This window comes from Pteropus alecto, unplaced genomic scaffold (assembly GCF_000325575.1).
Source record: "Pteropus alecto unplaced genomic scaffold, ASM32557v1 scaffold433, whole genome shotgun sequence".
In the NCBI taxonomy this organism is placed as follows: Eukaryota; Metazoa; Chordata; class Mammalia; order Chiroptera; family Pteropodidae; genus Pteropus; species Pteropus alecto.
In genome coordinates, this window is record NW_006433953.1 from 910927 (window position 1) to 912575 (window position 1649).

The window sequence follows — 1649 nt, forward strand, 5'->3', positions numbered from 1 at the left end:
TCCTATGACCTATTACCTGGGAAACATGAGGCTATTTTCCAGGTCTCCTTTCTCTTCCAACTCTCTCTTCTCCCCACTAGGCATTTGCTGGTCCTCATGTCAGTCGCGACCAGCATGGGGTCTGGCTTCTCTGAGGGGGTCACTGCAGGGCCTGCCAATGACATAAGAGAGATCCACAACTGGACTGAACTGCTCTACTTCTTCAACCATACTTTGCCTGAGTGCCACATGGAGCTCAGCGAGAGCACCAAGCGAGTGGCCCTCTTTATCATCTACCTGGCCATCTTCGTGGTTGGGTTGGTGGAGAACCTCCTCGTGATCTGGGTCAACTGGCGCTGCTCGGGCCGGGCGGGGCTGCTGAGCCTCTACATCCTCAACATGGCCATAGCGGACCTGGGCATCGTCCTATCCCTGCCTGTGTGGATGCTGGAGGTCACACTAGACTACACCTGGCTCTGGGGCAGCTTCTCCTGCCGCTTCACTCACTACTTCTACTTTGCCAACATGTACAGCAGCATCTTCTTCCTGGTGTGCCTCAGCATCGACCGTTATGTCACCCTCACCCATGCCTCTCCCTCCTGGCAGCGTCATCAGCACCGAGTGCGGCGGGCGGTGTGTGCAGGCGTCTGGGTGCTCTCGGCCATCATCCCGCTGCCCGAGGTGGTCCACATCCAGCTGGTGGAGAGCTCTGAGCCCATGTGCCTCTTCATGGCCCCTTTTGAAACCTACAGTACATGGGCCCTGGCAGTGACCCTGTCCACCACTGTCCTGGGCTTCCTGCTGCCCTTCCCTCTCATCCTTATCTTCAACATGCTGACAGCCTGCCGTCTTCGGCAGGCAGGACGACAGGAGGGCCGGCGCCACTGCCTGCTGGTGTGTGCCTACATTGCCGTCTTTGTCATCTGCTGGCTGCCCTACCATGTGACTCTGCTGCTGCTCACACTGCACGGGACCCATGTCTCCCTCCACTGCTACTTGGCCCACGTGCTCTATTTCTTCTACGATGTCATCGACTGCTTCTCCATGCTCCACTGTGTCGTCAATCCCATCCTTTACAACTTTCTCAGCCCAAGCTTCCGGGACCGGCTGCTGAGCGCTGTGGTCCATTACCTTCCCAAGGTCCAGGCCAGGGCGGACAGACATGCTTCCTCTTCCTCCTCCTCTACTCAGCATTCCATCATCATCACCAAGGAGGGCACCCAGCCCACTGTGGCAGGCCCCCACCACCAACCTAGCCTGAGCTTCCATGCACCAAATACCTCACCCATCTCTGCTCCTCAATCTCTTACAGCCAGCTGAGGCAGATTCCAGTCTCCTCCCTCAGTGAAGTAGAAAGCTGGAGGTGTATGGTGAGAGATTTTGCAGGGATCAGGGGAAAGAGCCAGAGCACTGATGGCCAATTTGGAGTTTATCTTATATCTTGAGGTGGGGAGAGGGAGAAGGGGCAAGGAGAGATAATGAATGTGTCCTTGGTGTTGTACTATTGTCTTGGTCTCTGTGTCTAAGGTAGACACACAAGAAAAAAGGTGAAATAAACAGTAGAGACAGCCTTGACTCTTGATCTCTGGAAAATCTGCACTTGAAGTTGTGGAAGGCTAAAGAGATACTCAGCTGAAACTAGACGCACTCATTGCAGAAATCAGCCTTGC

At 55.1% G+C, this 1649-nt stretch overlaps 1 protein-coding gene across 1 annotated transcript in view; it reads left to right on the top strand.

The window, feature by feature from the left end:
- The window catches only part of GPR182 (G protein-coupled receptor 182), a 2045-nt gene extending 734 nt beyond the window's left edge, over positions 1 to 1311 (top strand). Inside the window, exon 2 of the mRNA XM_006908924.1 lies at positions 81 to 1311. Coding sequence (XP_006908986.1) covers positions 97 to 1299 — 1203 coding nt within the window. The 5' untranslated portion in view covers positions 81 to 96 and the 3' untranslated portion in view covers positions 1300 to 1311. The remainder of the gene's footprint in view (positions 1 to 80) is intronic.
- The last annotated feature ends 338 nt before the right edge of the window (positions 1312 to 1649 follow it).